Genomic DNA, 23133 nt, shown 5'->3' on the forward strand with positions numbered 1-23133 from the left:
GATTTCTTTAAATCTCACTGCAAATAGACTGGCAGTACATCACATCTGTCCTGTGCTGCTATCGGCTGAGCAAATAATGAATAAGCAGTCAACTTTTCTCAGCAAAACAGGTGCAACCAGTGACAATTCTTCCATATTACACAAATGACGAGTGGGAACTGTGGCACGCATGAGAAGACACGAGTTGTTTGTGAATGACTATTTTTTCTCCCTCTGTCCCACCAGCCTTTCTCCCTCTCACACTTTGGTGAAGATGTATTAGAAAAGAAGGAGGTGCTTTGCTGACAAAAAATAAATAAAATACAGGAAGAGTTGTTTAAAACTCTTTTTATTTTGTTCTTTTGGAGCTTAGTGACCAGAAGCTGAAGGCAGACACAAAAAAGCTGAATAACAGTGGAGCTTTCAAGTTGTCTGACAAGCTTTGTTGGAGAGAAGAGACCCAGAGAGCAAGTGAGGGGGAAAAAATAAAGAGAGGGAGAGCAACACTCCTCTCCACTCCCCCTCCCAACAAATGGGAGAGCCAGTCTAAATCATGTTGCTTATCACTGCTGTTGTGCTGTGATGTTGCTCAGGCAGAGCCCAGCGCAGAGCAGACAGCCGTGCGGACCAGTACTCAGACCCAGGGACAGCCCAGCCTCCTCAGAGCTGGAGCCCCACTCTCCAACTCGCGTCTCGCCATCGCTGCGTGCCCCCCTCTACGACATGTACCCCGAAGAGAGCCGGGGGTCTGGAGGGGTAGCCACTGTGGACTTCCTGGAAGGGTCTTATGACTATGCCGCCCCCACCCCTGCCCCGACTCCTCTTTACAGCCACTCCACCACTGGCTGCTACTCGGCTCCTCTGGACGCTCACGGACCACCGTCCGATGGCAGTCTTCAGTCCCTGGGCAGTGGGACAACCAGTCCACTTGTGTTTGTGCCCTCCAGCCCACGGCTGAGCCCCTTTATGCACCCGCCCAGCCACCACTATCTGGAAACCACTTCAACACCCGTCTACAGGTGAGGAAATGCAGTTTTTTTTTCTGGTGGAGAAAAGTGACAGGAAAAAAGTGAATGGAATTATTACCCCCTTCTGACACATTTAATTATTTGTCTGGCAATGGCACATCCAGGGCTTGGTTTTGATTGTTTGGCAGTTGTGTTTGTGCAAAAGTCTGGTGATTATGCAAGCGTAACATGATAAGTACAGTCAAAACCAGTTCATCAGGTATGCTGCTTCATTGCGACAGCTGTAGCTGCCTCTATCATGTCTTCATTATAAATTTTAGGTGACTATACCATAAAGAAAAGAATTAAGCCCGGTGTTTTCTGGCATTTATTTATTTAATTGGTGTGTTCTACCAGGGGACAGTAGAACAAAATATTACTGGAAAACTAAATTCAGAATTTGTAATTAGTGAATTATGGCAGTGACATTCAGTTGGGTCCTGTAAATGCCGTTATAACAGAACAATTATATAACCACATTGTTTTTATTCTCTTGCTTTATACAAAACATAACTATTATCTCTGAGGAAAGGATCAAGCTTTGTCCTGGTCTCTAATTCCAGAGATTAAGGACTTTGTTAAGGACCTTGAAAAGGGAACAATACGTAAGAACAACAGACGCACACACACAGTTTGTTTCCTGCCTCAGGTGAAAAATAAAACTCCGCTCCTCCTGTCAGCTGCTGTCGTATTAAAGTCGTTCTGATAAGATTTGATTAATCACTAAATGACTTGCCTAACATTTTCAGGGAAAAGAAAATGTTCCATTTTTTGGCAAAAATATCCAGATGTATTATTTGATTAACTCTGCAACTGAGCTTTATCTTTATGAAAACAAAAGAAATTACCAAATTAAAATTCATGGCGTGTTGCAGGTCCAGCCATCAGCCGGTTCCCAGAGACGACCAGTGTGGTACCCGTGATGAGGCATACGGCGTGGGCGAGTTGGGAGCTGGAGCTGGGGGGTTTGAAATGACCAAAGAGACGCGTTTCTGCGCTGTGTGCAGTGACTACGCGTCTGGATACCACTATGGGGTGTGGTCTTGTGAGGGCTGCAAGGCCTTCTTCAAGAGGAGCATCCAAGGTAGGTAGTCTGTCTGCTTTATCTGTTTGTCATCAGTAGATATAAAAGGATTGCGCTATATTTTGTGAAACACTACAGATCAACTACAGTTGATTAAATTAGGAAACTGTCTAAATCATGGGCTTTATTGTGTCTGTCATAGAAAATAACAGTATTGAAGAACACAGTGCACTAAAGTAATTGGCTTCTTAACTTTGAGTGCTATCAAGCAGAAAAGACATAGTGTCCTGTCCTTCAGCCAAAGACATTAAATATGGGTTAATTTATGACATGGGGAAATCTAAAGAACATTCCTGACAGGAAGTTTGGATGTTGTTGGCTCATTTTACAGAAGTGAACGACCTGTAATGTTTACAGAAAAATAAGCAGCCTAATTGGAGTTGAATACTGTTGGGTTAAAGGAGGAGACGGAGGGAGGACGCATGTCAGAAAGTGGACATTGTGAAACTGAGAGACAATTTAGGTTTCAGTCCATTTATTTATTTTCATTTGTGAGACATCAACTGTTTTCCAAACTCTTTGTGCTGTTGCCCCTATGTGTGCAAACCAAAACTCAGTGTGCTTGGTGTCTGCGTCATGTTTATGATTTGATGCGGTTTGTGCATTGATGCAAAGTCGTGCAATGAAAGAGCGCTCAAGAAGAAACCAATTGTCTCCATGGCAATGACAAAGCCAAGATGCCACGTTTTAATTTGCTCCATCTCAGATTCATTTAGAATGGGGAATAGAGTGCACCTGGCTACTAAATAACCTAAATCTGAACTGCACACTGAAGTGGGTAGCTGAAAGTAATAGATTTTCTTTCATCTCAGGTCACAATGACTATATGTGCCCAGCGACAAATCAGTGCACCATTGACAAGAATCGGAGGAAGAGCTGCCAGGCTTGCCGTCTTAGGAAGTGCTACGAAGTGGGCATGATGAAAGGAGGTGAGGGTGAACACCAGCAGAAGAAAGATTCTCCACCTTTTGCACGTTTTAATTTTTTGTAAAATCGTGTCTAGAAATTCTATTAATAATTTTTTTTAACAAAAATTACACTCTTCTTTATAAATTTAAAAACTGATTGTCTTGCTGTGGAAAAACTTGGCACAAACATGAGGCTGCTGTTGGATCCAGATAAGCTTGAGACTAACTTTAACATGACCTTGAAGAGATTTCCTCTTAAGGAGTACAACTGCTCAGTCACATTTTTGTTTTCATACTTCCTGAATCACTCAGTAGTCCAAAAGAATCTGCGCATCTGTGGTAAGACGTGGCAAAACATGAAGTTATTTTTGAACAATGTGGGGGAAAGAGTGAAGTGATTTATCTACACACCGTGACTACTTGTTTGTTTTTTCCCTCTTTTTTTTGTATCATGATGTTATTTCATCCTTGGTCTGTCCTCAAGGTATGCGTAAGGACCGCGGACGTGTTTTGCGGCGTGAAAAACGACGGGCCTGCGACAGAGACAAACCAGCCAAAGACCTGCCACACACAAAGGCGCCCCCTCATGATGGAAGGAAGCATGCAACGAGCAGCAGCAGTACAAGTGGTGGAGGAGGAAGATCCTCTTTAAATAGCATACCTCCTGATCAGGTGAGGAAATAGTGAGCATCTACAGCAGGTTTTTATGAAAGTCCACTATCAGGTTTTATTGATTTAGGGGGAAATTTTGATTGTCATCCAGGTGCTCCTCCTGCTCCAGGGTGCTGAGCCTCCAACCCTGTGCTCTCGTCAGAAGATGAACCAACCCTACACGGAGGTCACCATGATGACCCTACTCACCAGCATGGCCGACAAGGAGCTGGTTCACATGATCGCATGGGCCAAGAAGCTTCCAGGTAGGAATTAATCTAAAGTATAGCAAAGAAGAATTTAAAGAAGCAACAATTAAACATTAAGACAAGAGCAGCAATAGACAGTATCCAGAGGGTGTTCATAGAATGGCTGTGTTAGTTTACCAGATACATCTTAGCCTGAAGTCTTCTTTGACTCTTTAGGATATTCCAAGGATCTGGTGATGTTCATCAACAAAAATCCTCTCTGTAAGACGAAGAAAAAATATTACAGCACTGTAATAATTTATAGATTAAATGTCTAACAGGCCCTGAAACTGTGGCTTACATCACAAAATGACAAATGACCACACATAAAATGATCAGGTTTAGTTGTATGTGTATGGCAAAGTGATGCCTTTATGATCTATTTTAATAAAATGTTTCCAGTAATCATGCAAGTGCTACAGTATCCTATTGTTTATTGTTAAATAGTTATAGCGCATCAGTCTACAACATGTGCATAAATGTGAGGTCACATGCAAATTATGTGCGCCATTTCTTTGGAGCATCGTGACATCTAATAAAAAATCTTGGAAAAAAATCCCTTAATCGTGCACAGACGTAATGTGTGAAGTTGCAGTCGTGTGTGTGTTGTTGTCAATTTGACTTCTTAGGAAACAGCGAAGAGATGGGAGACCTCTGTAGTAAAAGTACACATAAGCCCCCCACACGAATACAGAGCCATTACAGAAATAGTAGTTACAGTCATCACCTTTGAGAGGATTGTTTGGTCAATCTGCAGGCACCCCATAGAGCCTAAATGCAGTATAAGACACATCACCCTTTTTACATGTGCTCTCACACACACACAAACCTGGCAGGGAGGTTTAAAACCCAGATTTTGAGGCATTACAACCTTGTGTGTCACTAAAAGCCCAAAGATACCCAACTTTAATTGCAAGAGGTTCCAAACATTGTACAGGGGGCACAATGGGGGAGATTGGCTGTAATTATATATGAATTTAACCCAGCTGATTGCCAGCAATAAAGCTTCTTTTGTGAGCAGAGATTGCAGATGATATATTCAAGTAGATTTTCTCTGGCTTAAAACAAGAGTGTGGATGTTTTAGTCATTTTTGAGTGAGTTGAAGGTGAGCAGGAGACATTAATATTCTATTACTTGTCCTGGTTAAAAAGCACAGATATTCTGAGTAGACTTATCTACTTTTTTTGTTTTTAATTTCTGAGTACAGAATAATGGCTGAAACTACTAATGGCTAATATTTGTAGTGAAGATTTTTATTTTGCTTTTATCTGTGAGTCTTCTGGCTAAAGGCCTTATTTTGTTTCAGGACGGATGCTTCAAATGCTCAGAATTGTTAAATCTGCTGGGTGTGGTTGAGATTGCCTGCATGGCATCAAAAATTATCACAACGTGCTTTGTATTTTGTGTTTCTAGGTTTTCTGCAGCTGTCTCTTCACGATCAGGTGCTGCTGCTGGAGAGCTCGTGGCTGGAGGTGCTGATGATCGGGCTCATTTGGAGGTCCATCCACTGTCCTGGCAAACTCATCTTCGCACAGGACCTCATCCTGGACAGGTAGCGAGGGATACTTCCCTAATTTTCACCTTGGTATCCTTTCTCATCTCGCTGTCCCTGCTATTCCAACCTATTTCTCTTTCTTTCTCTATCTCAGACACATCTTAAGGGTGATACATCAGCATTGTAAATTTTCCATTTCACACTTTGCCAGGCATTGTGCCATCCCAACATGTCTGTCACACGGTGAAAGACTAATTACATGTTCCCCATGGAGAGGAGAGCAGCCTCTTTCCTACCTGAAATACCCCGTCATCATTACAGTGCTGAGCTTGCAGCCAGGAAAGAGATTTAATCAAACCCTCAATACAAGGAATGATGGAAAATGAAGAAAGATGGAGTGAGAGATGACAGTGAGAGAGAGATAGAGCTAAATGATGAACAGAGAGGACGAGAAAATAGAGATACGGGGGAGACACGGCTGTTTTCTGCTTTGCAGGCACAGCCTGTTCCCTCCATTTCCCGCCATGTTAAGAGTAAACAAGCTGGCCAAAGCACAGTATCTACCTCAGAGAAAAAGAGAGAGGCAGAGACAGATCGAGGGATGAGGGAGACCTGCGGGCAGACAGAGCTTTTACCCTCTGATGTGCCTGATGGTCCCATTTGATTCAAAAGTGTATTAGAGAGTATTATCTCTAAAACCTGGTCCCTGTATGAGTGTCCTCTCCAATTGGACTTGATGACTAAAATGCTGTTGGACCAGGGTTGGCAAATTCCCTCAGCTCTGTGCCATCCAACTTTAACTTGCACTCCAGCCACATTATCCATCTTTCCATCACCTTTCAACTGTGTGGACAAATGGAGCCTTGCAGCCATTCAGTCCATTAGTTGTTTATCTGGTTGCTTGTTTGATAGTTTGATGGTGCTCTTCTCCTTCTGCACTAAAGCGGTGATCTGCTTTTGTTAAAATGTGACTTTTTGGGTAACTTGTGTGATCTTGATATTGTTTTTCTTCCTGCATGACACATTAATTCATTCTGCTGTCCAGGACTGAAGGCACATGCGTCGAGGGCATGGCCGAGATCTTCGACATGCTGCTGGCCACAGTGTCCCGCTTCCGGATGCTCAAGCTCAAACCTGAGGAGTTTGTCTGTCTCAAAGCTATCATTTTGCTAAACTCTGGTAAGACACCGTGTTAACGTGACCTCCTTGTGAAAGCATTTCAAAGAGAGAGAGAGACCAAACTGATACCTGAAAACATCGAAGGACACTTCACAAATAAAAGGATCCGCTCCCTAGTTCATTTATTTATTTATTTTCTAATATCCACTCCGTTTTGTTCACAAGAACGCCACACCAAAGGTTTGTGTATCTGCTCCTGAGAGTAAATATTGAACAGTGTCAAACTACACCCACAGAGGTAAAGCTCTCAGTGCTGCGCAGACAGATTAGGCGAACAGAGCGTTCTGGAGAGATCTGTACCGTCAATAACCAATAGCTGTTCCCATGACAACATGAGACAGCACAGAGGGCTGTGTTTGCCCCGGAGATTGAGGTATTCTATAAGAGAAGTCTGAAATACCAGTGAAATGACACTACTGGCTCAGCTGCTGGAGCGGGATGAACTTTAGATTACTGAGATTGCCGTGCGTCATCTTAAGCATGTGGATCAGATCCTTTTTCAAATAAAAATTTAGACGTTTCTTCATTGTAAGAAAGCTGAGTATTGTTAAGGAAGCTCCATAATTTTCTTCTCGGACTCAACTAGAGGAGCCACGCCTTGATCTGAAACGAGCTGTTTTAGCGCACCTTCCTTTAATGCTGCAGGCACACTGGGGAAAACAGCGGATGAAGACTGCAGCACAGTAACCAAAATTATTGTGGCGGCGTGCAATGATGTCATGATTTTGTCGGCTTTGAAATGGTTGGGGTCCAGATCCTGGACCACTCGTAGATGTTGACGTGTCGCTTTTAAGGCGGCAATAAAACCTCAACAACACGCAGTCAGTCTGCTATCAGTTTGCTACCGAATGGGGTTGAGTCGGCGATGATATGCAATCTGTTTGTGGTAACACAGCAATTATCTTTCAATTCAGTTTTATTTATATCAAGCCAAATCACAACAACAGTTGCCTTTTAAGGTGCTTTATATTGTAAGATAAAGACAAACAAAGCTGTGTGCCTGAGATGACCAGAAATATCTTGTCTCACTGATGACATCATACGGAATGAACAGTAGAAAAAACGAAACCTCTAAAACGGGGCATTTAAGCTTACAGTGACATCCTTATTTAAACTTTTGTGTTTTTTTGTGAATATTGCAAGAAAAACATGTTTGAAAAGATTAGTTCAAGAGAAAAAACGAGCTTTAGACAGAAAGTTGGCAGTGAGCTGATGATGTCTTGGTCTCTTAGGTGCCTTTTCTTTCTGCACTGGCACAATGGAGCCCCTTCACAACAGCGCGGCAGTGCAACACATGCTGGACACCATTACCGATGCGCTCATATTTCATATCAGCCAATTGGGGTGCTCGGCTCAGCACCAGTCAAGAAGACAGGCCCAGCTGCTCCTGCTGCTCTCCCACATCAGGCACATGAGGTAGAACTCAAAACACTGTGAGAAAATTTCTAGTTTCAGTCGCCCTAATGTGATGACGGTAACAGTGTGAGGAAGGTTTTAAACACATTGTAAAATCTAACAGAGACTCTAGGTTGCAGAATGCAGTGTTAGAAAGCAGGTGAGGTCACCATCTCTCTTTGGTTACACTCCCTGCAGCAACAAAGGCATGGAGCACCTCTACAGCATGAAGTGTAAGAACAAAGTGCCTCTGTATGACCTGCTGCTGGAGATGCTGGATGCTCAACGCATCCATCGCCCAGTCAAACCATCTCAGTCCTGGTCCCAGGGTGACAGAGACTCTCCCAACACCAGCAGCACCAGCAGCAGCGGCGGGGGTGGTGGCGATGATGAAGGCACCTCCTCGGCTGGTTCCAGTTCAGGACCTCAAGGCAACCACGAGAGCCCGAGGCGTGAGAACCTGAGCAGAGCGCCCACAGGTCCAGGTGTCCTGAAGTACAGGGGGTCCCATTCCGACTGCACCCGCATCCTATGAAGGTTTAAAGTCATTTTTATGGATGGTTTGTGCAGAGAATTTTAAAAAAAAGGGGTTGGTGAATTAAAGATGGTGGTTATAGTCGAGTTTGCATGAGAGAATATTTATAAATGAGGTGATTTTTATAGCTGTTTAGTGAGAACCTTCTCATTGGAATTGCACAGCAGTCTGAATTTCAGTGCTGTCAGCCTTGTACGCTGCCTTTAATGATACCTGTGATTTTCAATCAGCTTTCCAGTACCGCTTATCATTTCCAAAACAGCAGATGTTTAATGTGGTGCTCTGTTAGCTACGGTGATTTCAAACAATGAGCAGCTAATCTTTCTGTTTATTCGCCTCGACCAAAGTGCACTTCCTCTGTGATTTAAGAGGCTGATGGGCATTATTTTTTCATATAAAGGAAATAAAAGAGAAAGAATTATGCAGGAAATGATGGTAAAACTAGTTCAAATGAACGTGGAATTCGTTGTGCTTAGATGCCGGTATTGTTAAAAAATAGATATCAGGTAATGTGGGTGAGCGCACCCAATTTTCTCTCAGATATATCTGAGAAAAAATATTTTAGTGATGGCAATTTTGAAGTGAGGAGTGGGAGAGGATGTATCTGTTGAATTTTAAGTTGGCAGAAATTGTGCGATCGAGTCCTAAATATCAGTTGGCTGTTTGTTGGGTAACGTCTGTGTACAGGAGGATTGTTCTCTGTGCTAACCTACGTCAAATCCTTTTTCCTTACTCTCTTATGTGGCCGTCCGTGTTCACTGTGCACGTGTGTGGTTAGCAGAGAGACTACACGCTGAAACAGGTAATAACGGTGTTAAAAAGGAAGTCTCCAAAATGAATATATGTCAACCTAATTTCTGTTTAAATTGCAGAATTTGATGCAGCTGAAGAAATGAAACACCTAAAAGGAAGTTTATCAGATTTTTTTTCTCTTTTAGTTGACTTACAAATTCCTGAGGTCACGTATTCAAACTGTTTTTGGGTCTGACTAACAGCCTGAAATGGTTTCAACACACAGTGAGGACAAATTTAACAGCCAGCTTGCCAACTTTAGATTAGCTGCAACAGTGCAGTCAGCCTGGGGGTTGTTTAGCCTCTGAATAATTTGCTACAACATGCCACTCAATGTTTTAGGCTTAAAATCTTGCATCAGATTAAATGCACATTTTGGACTGCATAGAGTATACCAATATACGTTACATATTGGTTGCACTGTGCAAAAGTCTTGATTCGACCCTCGTTTGTTTTTATTTTTCTAGGAAAATGAGAAATAGATGCAGGGATTTGTTGGAACCTGTGAAAACAAGCATAAAAATACAGTATATAAGGTAAAAACAGAGTTTGTACAGATGTAATGAGCTTGAAAGTCAAGATTTGCTCTAACCACGTTTATTTTTTAAAGCAGCCTTAACTGGCTTAGGCAAACTTTCTTGTGATTTCTTTAAGTAGTCTTCAGGAATAGTTCTCTAGGCTCATTAAAGGACATTCAAAACTCTTCTTTGAATGTTGGCTGCTTTTTGTTCTCTTGTCTATGAAGACGACCCCACACTGTTTTGATAATTAAGGTCCGGGCTCAGGGAGAGACGCTTTCCAGATAGTATCAATCCCTTATGCTACTTTTGTGCATTCACAATTCCTTCAATTTTGAGAAGATCTCCAACCCCACTGGCTGAAATGCAGCCCCAAAACCCTGACAGAACGTCCACTCACACTCTCTGTTGTTCCTCTCTCCTGACCTTCTCTGCACATATTTAAAATGAATTGAACCAAAAGTTTAAAGTTTGGGTTTATCAGCTCTTTTATCAGAAGGACTTCACTTTCCCTTACTGTTCATCTGCTAATCAGAAATATTACTTCTTCTTTTGTCCTCCAGCTTTTAAGTTTCCGGAATTTTGCAAACCCTGTTGGGATACGCTGGGATACGTTTTTGGGAAATAGCTCTTTCGGAATCACCTTGTTGTTGCCAAAATACTATTGTCTGCCTGCCAAACTGTGGTATTCTTGGTATTTTTGATATATTTGGCAAAAGAAATGGGAACAAATGATGATTAAATCTTTGCAACAGGATGCTAGCAACAAAGCTCAGGGGAGTTTAAAAGTGCTGCTTTGCTAAATTGTCTGTACTGTTTAGACACAGCACTGGTCCATCTCTTGAGTTAGGTGCCTTTTTTTTTATGCTTAATTGATTTATGGGTTAGTGTTAAAGAAAAAAATATGGTGTGAAAGAACCAATGTCCAAAGAAAAACCGAAAGACCTTCAGAAAGGTCAGAAAACTGAAATTACAAGGAGGTTTGGCTCCTTGGAAGCAAAATATATATAATACTTGTGTACACTGTAGATTAGTGTAAAAATGTCTTGGATGCCCTGGAACTCAGGTCAACACATTTTTTTTTTAAACACAATGAGATACGATTTTTCAAATGAGGTTTTAGTGACTTCTTGTTTGCACCATCATTGGCTGTTTCAGTGTATGAGGCCCCGGCTCTGCCTGCTTCCTTCCTTCCTCTTTTTCTCTCTACGTTAATAAAGCCGATGCACACAGCACTCTGCTCACTAGGTGTACCTTTCTCTTAATTTTGTTTGCAGTCACACGGCATCTGATTAATTGCACACAGTCACACTTGGGAAGCAGGGATGAGTCCGTATTTGACACCTTTTGCTCAACTGATGGTTTGCTAGTTGCGTTTTTAACTAATTGTTTTATTAATCCAGTTGCATTTGGGGGACATTAAATGTTTTTACCCAGCCTTTAGTTTGTTGATGCAAAAAATAAGTACTTTAACACAGGAGCCAAGCTGACTCCAGAAAAATAAATAAATAAATAAAGCAACTGAATCTGGGATCAAAACACAGCTTCTGTAGCGATAGATACGAGTCTGGCTGCTATTCTGCGTGCTTTCAATGCAAAATGCTGCCAGCCCAAACATGAAATTACCTGCAACCTGTGATGAGTGGAAACTGCAGGCAATTATAATTTATGTTGCCACGGGAGAAGCATTAAAAAAAGAGGCAGCTGCAGATTTGTCATTTGAGAGACGTGTGGAAAGCCTCCACACAGGATCAAAACATCAGATTTGGAAGTGTAAATCCAGCCAAACCTGCCTTGACTGTCGTTTGTTTACTGTGCATACAAATAAAAACAACAAGCATTGTTCATCACCGCCTTTCTCCTGACTCGATTTTCTCCAAATCAAAATCCACAGAAGTAAATATTTCATGTTTTATTACTTGCAAAGAGGGTATTCTCCATGAAGTTGGCATTAGCAAACTGTACATACATAAATAACCATTTTCATATTTAATTTTTTTTTAAACAGATTCAGATGTCTCATCACCGCAGAATAATAATCGCAGTTATTACAAAGCACACTATTTCATGTCACAGCCGTCTACTAAAACTACCAGTGATTGTTTGGCCTTCGTAAAAGCGAGAGACTTTCAAGTGCATGCTCAAACTGAAAGATAAAAAAATAACTGCCTGTACTCAAAGGCATTTCAAACAATGATATACAAATGAGAGCTCATCCTCTTTTTTTTTTTTTCATTTTTGTCCCAGTTGATAAAATACTAAAATTTAAAAAAAAAGAAAAAAGTACAAGCCTTGGCTTTTGGAGAAAGAAGTCTGCCATCTTGGCTGGAGGGCATCAGTGCAGTACCTTCAGACAGTGCTCGTGTCAGTGCTTTACGTGCAGGTTTTAGACTTCATTTCCAAATTGACAGGCAGGTCCTTCTGAAACGAGTCATCCTGGGGAAAAATACTTCTGCTGACCTGATTCTGTGCGGTTTTGGTCTTTTTTTTCCTCAGTCGATGTTCAAACGTGAGTCTGAAACTAATCTCTTCAGACCCAAGGCTGTAAATAATCTGCTACTCTGACGGCAGGCCTGCTCTTAAAATTTACAATATCCCCCCCACTCACAGTGGGGCTTCAGCTTAATCAATGCTAACAATCTAGTAACAGATTGAACACTAAATAAATAGTAGCAGCACTTGATATAATGGACAAAAATGCACAGTCGACTTTGGCTCCCAACATACAGTATATAAATAGTGCTTTGTTTTTCAACGATTTCGCAGGTTTCTCCAGAAACCTTAAAAATAAAATACTTATTTAAGTTAAAACGACATGAATTTTTTTTCTTTTTTTTTTCTGGGGGGGGGGGTATCCAGAGTGTTTTTGTTGTTTGTTTGTTTTTTTAAAGGGTTGAGGTGACTCAGGTGAGTGGGTGGGTGTGCAATGTTTTGTGACAGCAGTCTTCATGTCACCTCTGAAATACTTCATAATACATCCCCAGCAAGGGGGAAGAGTTTGTTCCTTTAGGGCACAGGGTGAATAGGAAACATTCACATGAGTCAGTGGAGTCCTTGGCAAAGCAGTAGGTAGATTTAAAAAAAATAAATACAAAAATCAGCTGCTCCTCATATGGGTGGAGGTCCGTTGGTGTAGCGCAGCATGGGATGGAAGGAGCGAGCGAAGTTGTTGGCGTGGTGGCAGCTGTAGTCCTCCTCCGTCATGGGAACCAGACAGGCCAGGCCGATGAGGAGCAGGAGGAGCAAGTGGACGGGGAGCGCTGCCCTGAGGACCCGCAGCAGGAAGGACTTATCCTTTGAGGAGGAGGAGGAAGCTGATGAAGTGACGTCTGAGAGGTCAGAACGGGAGGAAACGCAGCCAGCGGCGCCTGGTGATCTGCTCCGGCTGCAGGAAGACCCAGACAAAAATTAAACACTGCAGAGAGTGGGGCTCAGATCACTAGTTGTTGTTTTTTTTTTTTTTTTTAATTTGTGCTAAAACTGCTTTATAGTGAAAAATGCTCCGACTTCATGAGACTATGAATTAATGAATAATATTGCAGATTCATTTAAAATGCCTGGAAAGGATCTGAATGGTAGGAAATTGTCTCGTTAAGCTTTTCATCTGTCAAACACTCTACTCGTGTCGATTTTTAGCTTTTAGTTGCTAGCTGAAAGGCTTTTAGAGAAAACAAGACATCGGGGGAACTGTGGCGGGCATTTTTCACTGGTTTTTTACATTTTATAGTTTGTAAATCTGACATTTAGAGCATGAAAACAAAATTATGTTGAACGGAAAAATAAGAAAGGATACAAAAAGAGTCACACTCATGTAGAAATTTGCAAACACACAAAACAGGCACTCACTTGCACGTGTAAGACAGCATTCACAGATAATGGACTGCGTCTCACCGTATCACTGTGTGTATGTGTGTGTGTGTTTTGCTTTTTTGGGGGGGGGGGGATTCTGGCTTCAGAGCTCACTATGTGAAAGTTCAATGCCACATATCTTTTCAAACAGAAGCAGGAGAAATGCCAAAAGCCTCTCTGGAGATTTCCACTGACAGAGCAAAAACTCTAAGGGAAGAACAGCATGTTCTTACTGCGACCCGTCATCATGGAGACAGAGGGTCAGACAAGCTGACATCCCAGTTTCATTGACCTCCATCGTACAGTGATGCAGCTGTGAGTAGGCATGTGCACGCTGCGCATGTGTGCTTCAAATTATTTGGCCAGGCAATGCCTTCTCCTCTGCTGAATTTCTACTTGGAAAATCTCAAATGTACAACATAAAGAAACTGTGAGGGGAAAAAGCACATTTAGTTTCTCTACAACCCTCATGGGAAGATTAGTTCAGGAGTTTAGGAGACTATGTGGTGTAAAGGGGGTGGGTTTAAAGAGGTCTGGAAAGGAAACGGAGGAGAAAATGGGAGTTAACGTGGAAGGAAGACCAGGAGTTAATGCATCATATCCTGTTGGAAAACTATGAAGGGAATGAAAGAGGAAGGAAAACAAAAAAGAAAAACAGAGCTAAAGGCATGACCGCTGGGGTGTGGGTGGGTAGGTGGGGACAGTGGGGCTCAGAGAGTGCCATCTAGTGGGCGAGGAGCGTACTACAAAGTCAGAAGAAGCAAAATGTGTGAAGGCAATACTTCATGATGCCATTCAAAAAGCAGCAGGGCAAAGAGAAGCAGTGAAAAAAAACATTTAAAGGAGAAGGGGAGCGGCCTGATGGAGGCGATTCCCCTCTCGTTTAAGAGCCGACAACATGGTCTCGAGAATAAGGGAAGATCATGGAACGCCGGGTTTAAACCTCAAAGCAGCGGATCACAAACGCTGCAATCGAAATAATATGATAAATCTGCCACATCTTTGACGAGGTGATTGTGCCTAACTGAGTTAATAAAAATCATGCTTGTTGGAAAGGTTTGGTTCCACCATCATCCCAAGTTTCTAGAGTCCAGGAGAGAGGTACCTGTGGCGCGGGCTGCTCTCAGGGTGTCCTGGGTGGGCCTGACTACTTTTGCCTCGGGGCTGAACCAGATAATGAGCAGGGAGGGGTAAAAGAAAGAAAACAATGTTTCAGTCAAAGGCAAATAAAGACAAAGCCTCAGATGAGAATAAAAACAACATAAAGAGAGCCATAACATTGCTAGAGAAATCATCATCAATAACCAAAGAGCAGCAGCATAATCAATGACGGTGATTGACTTTTAGAACCAAGAAATCTGGCTTCTCAAAACTAAATCCAGAAAGGTCAAGCCCAAAAAAAACCTCACACGATTAAATGTTTTAGCTGTCATTTACAATAAAAGTTAATATTCAGGTATTTACACATAAATTAAAAATTACAGAAACGAAAAGCCAGGTTTTCTTGTGAGTTTTTTTGCAGATCATTATGATGTGGGGCAGCAAAAACATCTCAAAAAAAGGGAGGTGGGAGGGGTCAACTACATTTTCTTCCACAAACATGTTAGCAGAGCAAAAGAAACAAGTGGAAGGTAATGTGAGCTCAGCCCTCTCCCTTCTGGACATTATGAAGAGAGACATTACCAATCGTTTGCGGGTCTGGCTGGTCACATCTGAACCAGGTGCTGTAGATCTGCTAACAGGCAATGGCGAGCAATCCTGAAAACACCAAAACAACAACATTCGCTCTGATGTTCAGATCTACAACAAACTAATGCCACTAAAGAACTAATGAGCACTCAGTATCATAGAATAGAATTCAACTTTATTGTCATTCCAAATGTCACAAGTACAAGGCATATTTGCAATAATATATATCTGACCTGCTCTGCATCCATGGCCCCCAGTCTCCTCTCCAGCCCCTCCAGATCTGAGTTGACCTCCCTCTGGAGCAGCCTTAGCCTGTTCCAGATCACGTGAACCTTCTCCTGGGCCTCCAGACACTCGTTGCCCTGAGCCTGGGTCCGCTCTGAGGTCTGGGCCAGACTCTGAGGTTTAATGTTGACCAGCAGCTGAGCTGACAGCTCCTGAAGGGACGACACCTTCTGCTGCGAGTCCAGCAGCTCGCACTTGATTTGCTGCAGAACAATAAAGCGGACAGAGGAGTCACCCACACATTAGGAAGAAATTAAGACCTATTGTGCATCCTCAACTTGTTATTTAAAAAAAAAATCAGACAACTTCTAGTTTTCTGTCTCCTCTGACTGTGTTATATAAAAAATTTGGGGGCATCTGCACGAAAGGTGCTACAAGTCTGAACAAATCGACCAAGACACGGAGTCACGTGTGCCCACTTTGTGAAGTAACACTGATCAGTGTAAAAAGGTAAAACAGTCGTATGAAACTCACACCAGGTTAGTCTACTACACACAGAGGCGGTTTTAAGAGAGACATACCATAAGTGTTTTATGATGAGCTCGTAACGTTTCGCGATTTGCTTTTTGGGGGATGGGAACCACCTCGTTCCTCCTGCGGTCAATGTTCTCCAACCATAGCAGCAGACCGTGACTCATCTCATGGAACTCCTGACAAATATAAACAGTTGTTTTTGTTAAGGCTGTCTCTCATGCCCAGTTTTGCAAAAGGAGGAAATAAAAGACTTTTCAATAACAAGATAATTGGTATTTATATATTTTTTAATATATTTAATATATGTGTGTTATATATTCACTGTACACACAGTGAATATATGTGGGGGGGGGATAGGTCATTGAAGAAGCGATAGGCTTCCAGGTGAAAAGAGATTGGCAGAACAGGCAGCGGGTCAGAATTGAACCCAGGCTCCTGCAGTTGGCTCTAAGACACGTGGCTCCCTGCTCAACCGCTGTAGCACCGGATATTTTTACTGCTGTAAATTTGTAGAGCTTAAAAGTGGGCTGCCAAAGTTAGTGTGTGCTTTTAATACCTGGCACTGCATCAGTGCCCTCTGCAGCTCCTCCCTCCAGTCCTCCAGTGAGGCGCCGAGCCGGTCCCAGCGCGAATTCATCTCCTTCAGCCTGTCCCTCAGCTCCCACGCCTCCTCAGAGTCGGGCTCTGATTGGAGGAAGTCAGCACTGCTCAGGTTGATGGACAGGACCTCTGCCTTGTGAGCATCCATCCCCTTCTGCAGCTCCTGTATGGAAGAGAGGTGATTAATTATAGAGTGCTGGAGCAATGAGCCAGGCATCAGAGAGAGGAAGCTGAGAAAGATGTATTTATAGCACAGTGATATGCTGCTTTCTAGTAATCGAAAACTAGTGGAAATACCTAAATGTGAGTGTTTGGGGAAGGAGGAAAATGTCAGCATACTGCACTGGAAGTTTGACAGGTGACTAAATAACTGCAGATTTGTTGGACTTTCTGCAACGCTGCACTCTGCATGCACCCACCTTGAGCTTCTTGATTCTCTGCTGGATGGTGTGTATGTCAGTGCTGAGATCGAGGTCTCGCAGTTGGCTGAGTTCAGCCTCCGAGTGACCGAGCCAAGCCCTCAAGGTCTGCAGATCTGAGATCAGCTGCTGCCACTGCTGCAGGTTCTGTTTGTGTTTGTGCTTCTCACTTAGAGACTGAGCCTCGATCAGCTCCCAGCGCTCAATCACACCTGGAGGGAAAACAAATGATGGAACCACAGTCCACACAGTATCTGCAGTGTGTATGTGTGTGTTTGTGTTTACTGACCGGCGCTCTGTGTGTCTGTGTTGGTAGGGTTGGTGAGTCCCGGCATCTCATCCTCATCTTCGGTCAGCTCTCCTTCTGCTCTCTTCACTGCGTCTATGCTGCTGCGACACTCTCCCATCAGACGCATCTGTGAGGAGAACATGAGCCACATGGCATTTACTGCATTTACATCACGCTTTAAAAACCTTTGTTTAAGAATAAGAAGAGAATTAGGGATAAAAATCCTGCATGTAGCAAGATGCAATCCATTTTAAAGTAACACTGATCATGATTAACTATTACATCACTACTGGACTTTAGTTGGGTTTTTTAGGGCATTTAATCTATCATTAAGATCCAAATGTATGATCTAAACCTTCATATGACAATGTTATAGTTTTTACCATTCATTGTTTGTGTCAGTCTAGTGGTTAAACTATTTCCCTAATGTGCAGAAGATCCCTGCTTTGAGAGCAGAAGGGAACACAAATCCCTGGGAGGCTTTGTGTCAGTGCAAAAGTCTGCACACCCATCTGCTGCTGTGACCCCCTTTAAACAAGGGAGCAGCTGAAAGAAGCTACTACTGCTGCTATTCATCATTTATGTTGCTTTAAGACATCAAACAAACACGAGGAAGACTCACGTAGCCCATGTAAGTGGAGTCCACATCGGGGCTGACCCGGTTGGCAGTGGCTTCTCTCTGCTGGAGGTGATACCGCCCTGCGTCCAAAGCCTGGTCCAGCTGCCTGAGACTGGCCTCCAGCTGGCCTGGCTCACCTGCACAAAAAGCACAAGCAGATCTACATAAACAGAGAAGTAAAAGTTTCAATAACACAAATCTTTATTAGCATGCTTGTGGTGTTGAATGGGGCTGAAATGGCATGCATTAGTCTGAAACGCAACATACCGGCAAGCCATCGCAAACAAGAGCTCAGTTTTATGATATTAGATGTGACACAAATGTGGACGCACACTACTAAAAATGCGGTGGTTATTCAGTGAGTGAAAACTCATGCCTGCATGCAACTATACAAAGATTTATCTAGATGGTTGGACATCCAGCCTGTTTAAAAAACAAAAACAAACGTGATTTAGTTGACGGCATGCGCTTCTAACTCGTGCTGTTTCCTACCAGAGGATGATTTCAGTGTTTTCTCTGTCAGTTTTATATAGGCCTCTGGGCTCTCTGGGATAACTACATCTGGGAAGAGACATACAACAGACACTACTTACAATGCACACACGACTCTGAGGGATCTCTGAGGGATCTCTGTCTTCGATTGAATTAAGTCTTTAACTATTTAACAATGAATTTGTAGTGATTCCAATGACAAGTGTTTACGTGTGAGCTCATTTTGTGCTTTTCTTATTTATAAAAAATATTATAGGTTGTGTTCTTGCCTGCAGACAAATGTCACATGTTAAGCTGCTCTGCTGTAAAAAAAAAAAAAAAAACATGGTACTTTCTAGATATTTATTTATTTTTATTACACTGAATTTAATTGACATAATTGAATCTTTATTAATTTTTCACATCCACCCCTCTGCTGACAGGGCAAATGTGTGATGTCATCCATGCTGCTACTGCAAAACTTTAAACTATTTATTCTATTAAAGTCCTATCCTATCCTATTATATGTATATGTGTATATATGTACTTAAGCAAGTCCATCAAAACTGTTTATTTCTGGGAAATGTTAAATCAAGCTAATCATCCATCAGACCAACCTGATAGTGCTGTGGCAGCCGTCCTCATATACTCATCCTCGTCCTCTTGCCCTTGGCTTCTTTCCCCATTGCCTCGTCCTGAGGGGCTCTCCAGGCCTCTGCTCAGATCGTAGTCGTGGTCCCACTCTAACGGGATGGAGTCCACGCTGGCCGGGGTGTCTCTGCCTGAGCGGTCGGCCCGGACGAGAGCCACAGTGCCCGAGGCTGGACGCGCTGATGTCCGGGGCAAAGAGGAGTCGCTCCACTGCATTTCAGAGAGGTCTCCTCCATCCTCCATGTCCAGCTCTCTGTCTGAACCGTCGAGCTCATCGTCTGCAAGCTGAGTGAGACAGGCGAGACGAGAGATATAGTTAATGTTGCAATTTCAAACTAAAACATGACAGAGTGCAGTTTCTAAGGACTAGGTAGGTGAGCATGTGTATTGAAATGTTGACATCCTAATAATCATGCTCAGTGTCTTTGTCCGGCATGTTTACACCATGTCAGGAGTGTGAAGATGTGTTTATTTTAACATCTTCAGGTCCTGGAAATAAGCAGAAGTGCAACTTGTAAATACAAGAAAACTAAAAACAAAGGAAGTTGCCACTGCAATGAGAGTTCATGCTTCATTTCTGACATTTCAATAGGACATGTTTTTCACATTAATCAGAATTTGCTTCACAAAAACACATCTGCTTGCACTTTCATTCAGACTGTTTGCCACGTACCCTTTGACTCAAATCTGCCCTGAAAGCTTTCTGCATGTGGGGTAGAAAATTCTTAACCTGCTCCTAAATATTGTCGTTAGATGATATTCAGAAATTCGGCAGGCTAGCTTTCTTATTTTTACTTACAGGGAGTCGTGTGAGTTTCTTGTAGTATCTGTCCACTCGTCCGAAGACCTCCTGACAGTATCTTTGCAGCTCCTCCAGCTCCTCCTCGATGACAGCTGCATCCAGAGGTTCACTCTTCTCAATCAGAGCATCACCCTGCCTGAACACCAGCTCGATCTTCCCCGTGTTCAGGTAGATCTCCTGCTGAAACGCCTGTTGAGAAACACGTTTTGTTTTTTTTTAATTTACCCAAAATTAACTAGACCTGTCAAAAGCAGTTCTCAAGTATTGTGATTTCATCAAACAAGAGAGAAAAGACAATAGTATGCTGCCATGCACTCAAAAAATCGTCTTACCCTGAGCTGTTTGATTTTGGCCTGTACGTCACACTCAGAGAAGTGCTCTATGTTGGTGAGCTGTAGGTCCATCTCAGTCAGCCACACCAGGATGCTGTCACGTGCAGTCTCAAACTCCTCCCTCTGGCTGATGAAGTGCTGTGACAGACCAACAGCCATGCTTTATGATTTCAGATTTTGGATATTTGTTTTCAATAAAGCCAGTGCCCAGAGAAAGAAAAGAAATAAGCTCAATGGCAAGGGTGATTTCAAAAATCTCACTGTCCTCAAAGAAAGCTACCTTTAGCCTGCGTATGACTGCAGCCACCCTCTTCTGCAGGTTGTCCCATCGCCTGTTCCCATCGTGGACCATTTCCCTGAGACGGCAGGAGGAGTCTGTGCGGTTTTCCCGGGCCAGACGACGATACTGCTTGTTGATGAGCTCTAGCTGGGTCAGGAACTCCTGCACCTGACGCTGGAAAGCCTGCAACACACATAAGTCCAGAGGAAAACGGATATATATTACACTACACAAATACACAAAGATTACAGATGGTTATAATGGTTATATATGGTTTAAGTTCAGATGATATATCGAAAATAACAACTCTGAAAAGTGAAAGTCGCTGCAGTCGGCTAAAGACTTGATTCAAAAATAAACTTTGAATCAAAATCCTTAAAAAATGTGAAATTATGTCTAATTAGGCTCTTACATGTCAAATCTAATTAAAATCCTAAAATTTTACAATTCTACTACAATGAATTCTCTGTTCAGCCACAAGTAGGACAGTTGGCGAAGGCTCAGGCGAGTCAGCTAGCAGGAATGTGCACGTGCACAGTGACAGACAGCAGCAGCTGAGCAGACCAGAGCAAACGAGTTTCTGCAATGTGACACTCTTCTTACTTCTGTCTCGATCTTCTCACATCTATCACTGTATTTTAACTGTATAAACACATGCAACTTGTGCAGCCGAGGCTGACCTTTACTCTTTGTTGTGTGAATAAATGTTAAATATGCAAACCTCAAACTTCTTGAGCTCCTCTTTAGCGACGGTATAGAGAACTCCAGAGGAATTAGGCAGGGCTGCTGTTTTTTCCGAGGTCTTGAGCCAATCCTCAAACCTGCTGTAATCATCCAGGAACTTCTGCCACAACCTCCAAGTTTCTTCAATCCTGCAGAGAAACAAGTTACAGTATGAGGGAGGTTGAACGAGCTCACTAAATGTTCTGAAATCAATATTTGTCACTGTATTACTTGTATCAGAGGTGATAGCAAATTGTCATGATTCTGAAGCTGATTGAGGATTTGTTTGAATTTCAACACCAGTGCAGAATCTTGTTGCAAATTAGGCAGAAGATGCACTGACTTGAGCCTCCTCTCCATGGACATGGCGCAGATGTTCCTCCAGCGTCGGTCCAGCCCTCTGGTGGCCTGCTGGATGGAGTCGCACTCAGTCTCAGTCGAGCAAGCATCGCAGTCGTGCAGCAGGACTTCGCACAGGTTCAGCACCGACGCCACGCCTGTGCTGTGTTTCTCTATGTCCCTTTGCAGCTCCTGGAGAACATTCAGAATAATTACTTGATTTTCAGGACCCATCTCATAAAGTTTTCTGAGAGAAAGCAAGCTCCTCTGGCACCATAAATTCATTCAGATAAGAATCAGCCCTCCAGGCAAACTACAGTAAATCCATGTGTAAGATAAGTACGTCTCTGGAAGAGGAACGAGGTTAGTGGGGTCCCAGAATCCAGACCAGATTTAGAGAAGCGTCTTGGCAGGAGGAAGTCTATTGACACCTACAGAGTACTGAACGTAAACAAACAGCTAGAGTCATGCTTTGATTTCCTCATGTGCTTCTGTGTCATTTTCCACCAACTTGCTTTGAGTCATACAGTCCTGCTATAATTAAGTCTTTGCAGAAAAAGACACACATTATACATATCTGCTTCTATGTGTTTGCAAAGGTGCTTATACATCTGAGCATTGCACTGTAGGTTTGGATGACCAATGCCTACCACATGCTGGCCAAGTTCTGTAAATTCAAACAAAGGATGAGCACTTGTTTTCTTTATTCTGTTTTTTTTATTACCTAAAAGGCCCGTGAACACATCAGTAAATTAGCCTAGTAAAATTTACGCGTGTGTGTCTGGTTCCCACCTGCTGTTGGTTGAGCTTCCTCTGAATCTCCTGGTCATCACAGGTGGTGTAGACGATGGGCTTGGACAGCTCGGTCTCAATGTGAGCGAGCCATGACCGAAGGCTGCTCATGTTTTTATCCAACTGCTGTACCGCCACCAGGGTTTCCCTCAGCTTCTTCACCCTGGAACAAAGTCAGAGAAGAAGTCAGTGTCAGTACTGGTACGACTGTAAACTGTAAATAAGGGAAATCTAACGGTTTGCTCAGGTGGGTGACAGCATATAATATAAATAATTTAAAAAAACTGAATATAAAGGAATATGGTGGTAAATTACACAAGCAGGCTTTAAAGAAGGAACTAACCAACCTTAGCATAATAGACTAAATCGAGTGTTATTTCACATGTGAGCAGATTCGAAGCCCATATGACAGCTGGGGACCATTTTGGATCTGTAAGTTCCAGACATTTTCAAACACTGACCCCTGCAATCTAGTGCTGTTTATTAGGTGGCATCCAACTACAAGTTTTGTTCAGCAAGTGCAACATTCAGCACCTCGCCCTGCAAAGCAATGCAACCCTGTCTGTATGTCACCACACGGACGCAGTAAGAACGAGCGGCCGCTCTTTGTTGCATAAACATACCGAGGCCCATAATGTTCTAAAAATAGATGCATTTAGCAAGTCTCCTCCACCTCATATAAAGTCCATCATTACACGACTGGCTGCACTGGGGTATGCAACCTGCA

The 23133-nt window shown here is 42.8% G+C and overlaps 2 protein-coding genes across 3 annotated transcripts in view; one reads left to right on the plus strand and one right to left on the minus strand.

Moving 5' to 3' along the window:
* Positions 1-540: 540 nt before the first annotated feature.
* On the plus strand, positions 541-11866 carry esr1 (estrogen receptor 1). Of its 2 annotated transcripts, XM_085383129.1 has the most exons (10): positions 541-998; positions 1862-2070; positions 2883-2999; positions 3463-3650; positions 3742-3895; positions 5292-5430; positions 6419-6552; positions 7785-7968; positions 8146-8484; positions 9261-11866. In XM_085383129.1, the coding sequence occupies exons 1-9, from the start codon at positions 562-564 to the stop codon at positions 8480-8482; spliced, it is 1899 nt and encodes a 632-aa protein (XP_085239255.1). In that variant the 5' UTR covers positions 541-561; the 3' UTR covers positions 8483-8484; positions 9261-11866. The 2 variants fall into 2 exon arrangements, with proteins under 2 accessions (XP_085239255.1, XP_085239254.1); XM_085383128.1 differs by having other exon boundaries at positions 8146-11866.
* Positions 11867-12006: 140 nt separating this feature from the next.
* Positions 12007-23133, minus strand: part of syne1a (spectrin repeat containing, nuclear envelope 1a) — a 124217-nt gene continuing 113090 nt past the window's right edge. Inside the window, exons 131-147 of the mRNA XM_085383127.1 lie at positions 22407-22569; positions 21619-21806; positions 21274-21424; positions 20553-20735; positions 20273-20410; positions 19938-20129; positions 19105-19423; positions 18509-18577; positions 18020-18153; positions 17398-17524; positions 17109-17320; positions 16646-16852; positions 16137-16265; positions 15564-15818; positions 15325-15399; positions 14747-14805; positions 12007-13177 (exon numbers count right to left, since the gene is read on the minus strand). Coding sequence (XP_085239253.1) covers positions 12901-13177; positions 14747-14805; positions 15325-15399; positions 15564-15818; positions 16137-16265; positions 16646-16852; positions 17109-17320; positions 17398-17524; positions 18020-18153; positions 18509-18577; positions 19105-19423; positions 19938-20129; positions 20273-20410; positions 20553-20735; positions 21274-21424; positions 21619-21806; positions 22407-22569 — 2878 coding nt within the window. The 3' untranslated portion in view covers positions 12007-12900. The remainder of the gene's footprint in view (positions 13178-14746; positions 14806-15324; positions 15400-15563; positions 15819-16136; positions 16266-16645; positions 16853-17108; positions 17321-17397; positions 17525-18019; positions 18154-18508; positions 18578-19104; positions 19424-19937; positions 20130-20272; positions 20411-20552; positions 20736-21273; positions 21425-21618; positions 21807-22406; positions 22570-23133) is intronic.

Source organism: Rhamphochromis longiceps, linkage group LG15 (genome assembly GCF_057381845.1).
Source record: "Rhamphochromis longiceps isolate RC_006_pf linkage group LG15, R_longiceps_female_GT1.1, whole genome shotgun sequence".
In the NCBI taxonomy this organism is placed as follows: Eukaryota; Metazoa; Chordata; class Actinopteri; order Cichliformes; family Cichlidae; genus Rhamphochromis; species Rhamphochromis longiceps.